The sequence below is a fragment of the Aphanomyces invadans genome, assembly GCF_000520115.1.
Source record: "Aphanomyces invadans strain NJM9701 unplaced genomic scaffold supercont1.40, whole genome shotgun sequence".
Classification (NCBI taxonomy): Eukaryota; Oomycota; class Saprolegniomycetes; order Saprolegniales; family Verrucalvaceae; genus Aphanomyces; species Aphanomyces invadans.
Window position 1 is genome coordinate 240,775 of NW_008580185.1, and position 1,817 is coordinate 242,591.

The 1,817-nt window shown below is 57.2% G+C and overlaps 1 protein-coding gene across 1 annotated transcript; it reads right to left on the reverse strand.

Moving 5' to 3' along the window:
* Positions 1–258: 258 nt before the first annotated feature.
* H310_12522 (hypothetical protein) lies at positions 259–936 on the reverse strand (the record flags this gene model as incomplete). The annotated part of the gene is made up of 1 exon (XM_008879591.1): positions 259–936. One exon carries the CDS (start codon positions 934–936, stop codon positions 259–261), a length of 678 nt encoding a protein of 225 aa, XP_008877813.1.
* Between the last annotated feature and the right edge of the window lie 881 nt (positions 937–1,817).

Consider the following 1,817-nt stretch of genomic DNA (forward strand, 5'->3'; position numbering starts at 1 on the left):
GCCACCGCGTCGGTCTGGCCCATCAAGACACGTGTCGGCGTGTACATGCCAAAGGGGTCATAAAGGAGAAATACTCCTGCGACTCGGGATGCAGCGGCACTGACAGTATCCCTTCGTCCAGTCGAGGGTAAAATACGCAGTAGTGCCCACGAGACACACCATGGCACTGTTGAGATTGGGCATCGTCCACAGCATCGGCTCAGTGCACGCGTTAATCGGACGACTGTCGATCGTCATCCGCAGCGCCCCCGGCTCCTTTTATGGCACGATTCTTGGCGCCCGATTGTTGGCGTAAACCATGTCGTTCGATAGCAGTGCCTCCACATGCTCGCGCATGTATTCCAGATGCGCCGGGGGATAACGCCGCATACCGCACTTGACCGGTGTCGATTTCGGCTTGATGCGCACCTTGAGCGGCTCCACTTTGACAGGTGGGTCGTTTCCAAGGTCGATGCGGAAGACATCGACATGTTTTGAAAGCAGAGCCTTGAGCCGTTCCACATCATCGCCGGTCAGTCCACATGACTCCGCTTCGGCGACCTTTGACATCAGCACCGCAAACACTTCGTCCCGCATCTTTTTGCGCTGTTCTTCGTCGGTAACGGTCGCGACTTCTGGCGTGGCGCACTCCATGCCGTCGCCGTCAGCGAGCACCGGCTCGTCGGCGCCGTGTCTTGACGTCGTCATACGCTGAAGTTTAGACATGCCATGGGCAGGTGGCTCGTCGTCGACTGAAACATCCCACTTAGTGTTCTTCTGTCGTGCTCCGACGAGCAAAGTGTCCACGGAGAATCCGAGCAAATCCATAACAGGGCGACTAATGATCAGGTCGATCTCCGGCGACGTGTCATCAATCCAGCAATGGAGACCACGTAACGTCAACGGTCCGCACGTCGTCCCCAGCACGACCGCACCAAATTTGACGCTTCGCTTCATCCGCAGCAGCTCTACATTGACGCCATACGGGTTGACCAGCCGAGCCGTTTCATGCTCCGTGACCGTCACGCCTGCGCCGTTCACAGCCAACACGTCAACGACGCCGCGCGTAACATCGTTTACGTCGGCACCGTGTCCAACAGGACGCTTTCAACCCGAACGAGCACTTCTACCGCAGCGCCACGATTGGTCGGCAGACGAGTGGACTTGCCGCCCAGGACAGAGATCCCATCACGCCATTTCTTGAGTTGAGCTTCGAGTAAACGATCCGCCTCGCCAGGCGCCACCTTGACACTCCGCGACGCCATGGCTAGTGTCTCCACATTTCAGGCATCCAATCTTCCTTCTTGCTGGCTTTTCTTCCTTGGACTTGCATCGTCCATTTTCGCCGGGAAGATACCCTTGTCATCCGTTTTACCGCCGCCCCCGTTGCCACCGCGGCCACCACCGCTGCGGGCGCCATTCTTCGAGTCGGATAATGGCCTTTCAGAGGGGCCGCCGGAGCTGGCAGTTCCTCGACACCTACGTAGAGTTGGAAACCCACAGCAAAGTGGCGCAGCCAGTTCACAAAACGAAAAACTTCGATTTTCAACCCCTTGTTGCGCTGGAGTTGTAACTGCTTTTGCACAGCAGTCTTGAGGGCTCCTGGCTTGACAGCCTTCGCCATGACTTCGACCACAACTTTGGGCTCCTGAGTTAGCACCCATTCCTGGTGGTCTTGTTCCAGCAACCGCATGAGGTCGTTCAATATCCGACCGACACGAGACTCAGCGTCCAGTATCGAATCGGATGGCGGCCGCCAGGCGCTTCTTCAGAATGTCCAAGTCTTGGGGTTCTTCTTCGAGCGCCGCGTTGAACCACGCAATCCATTCTGCTTCCGT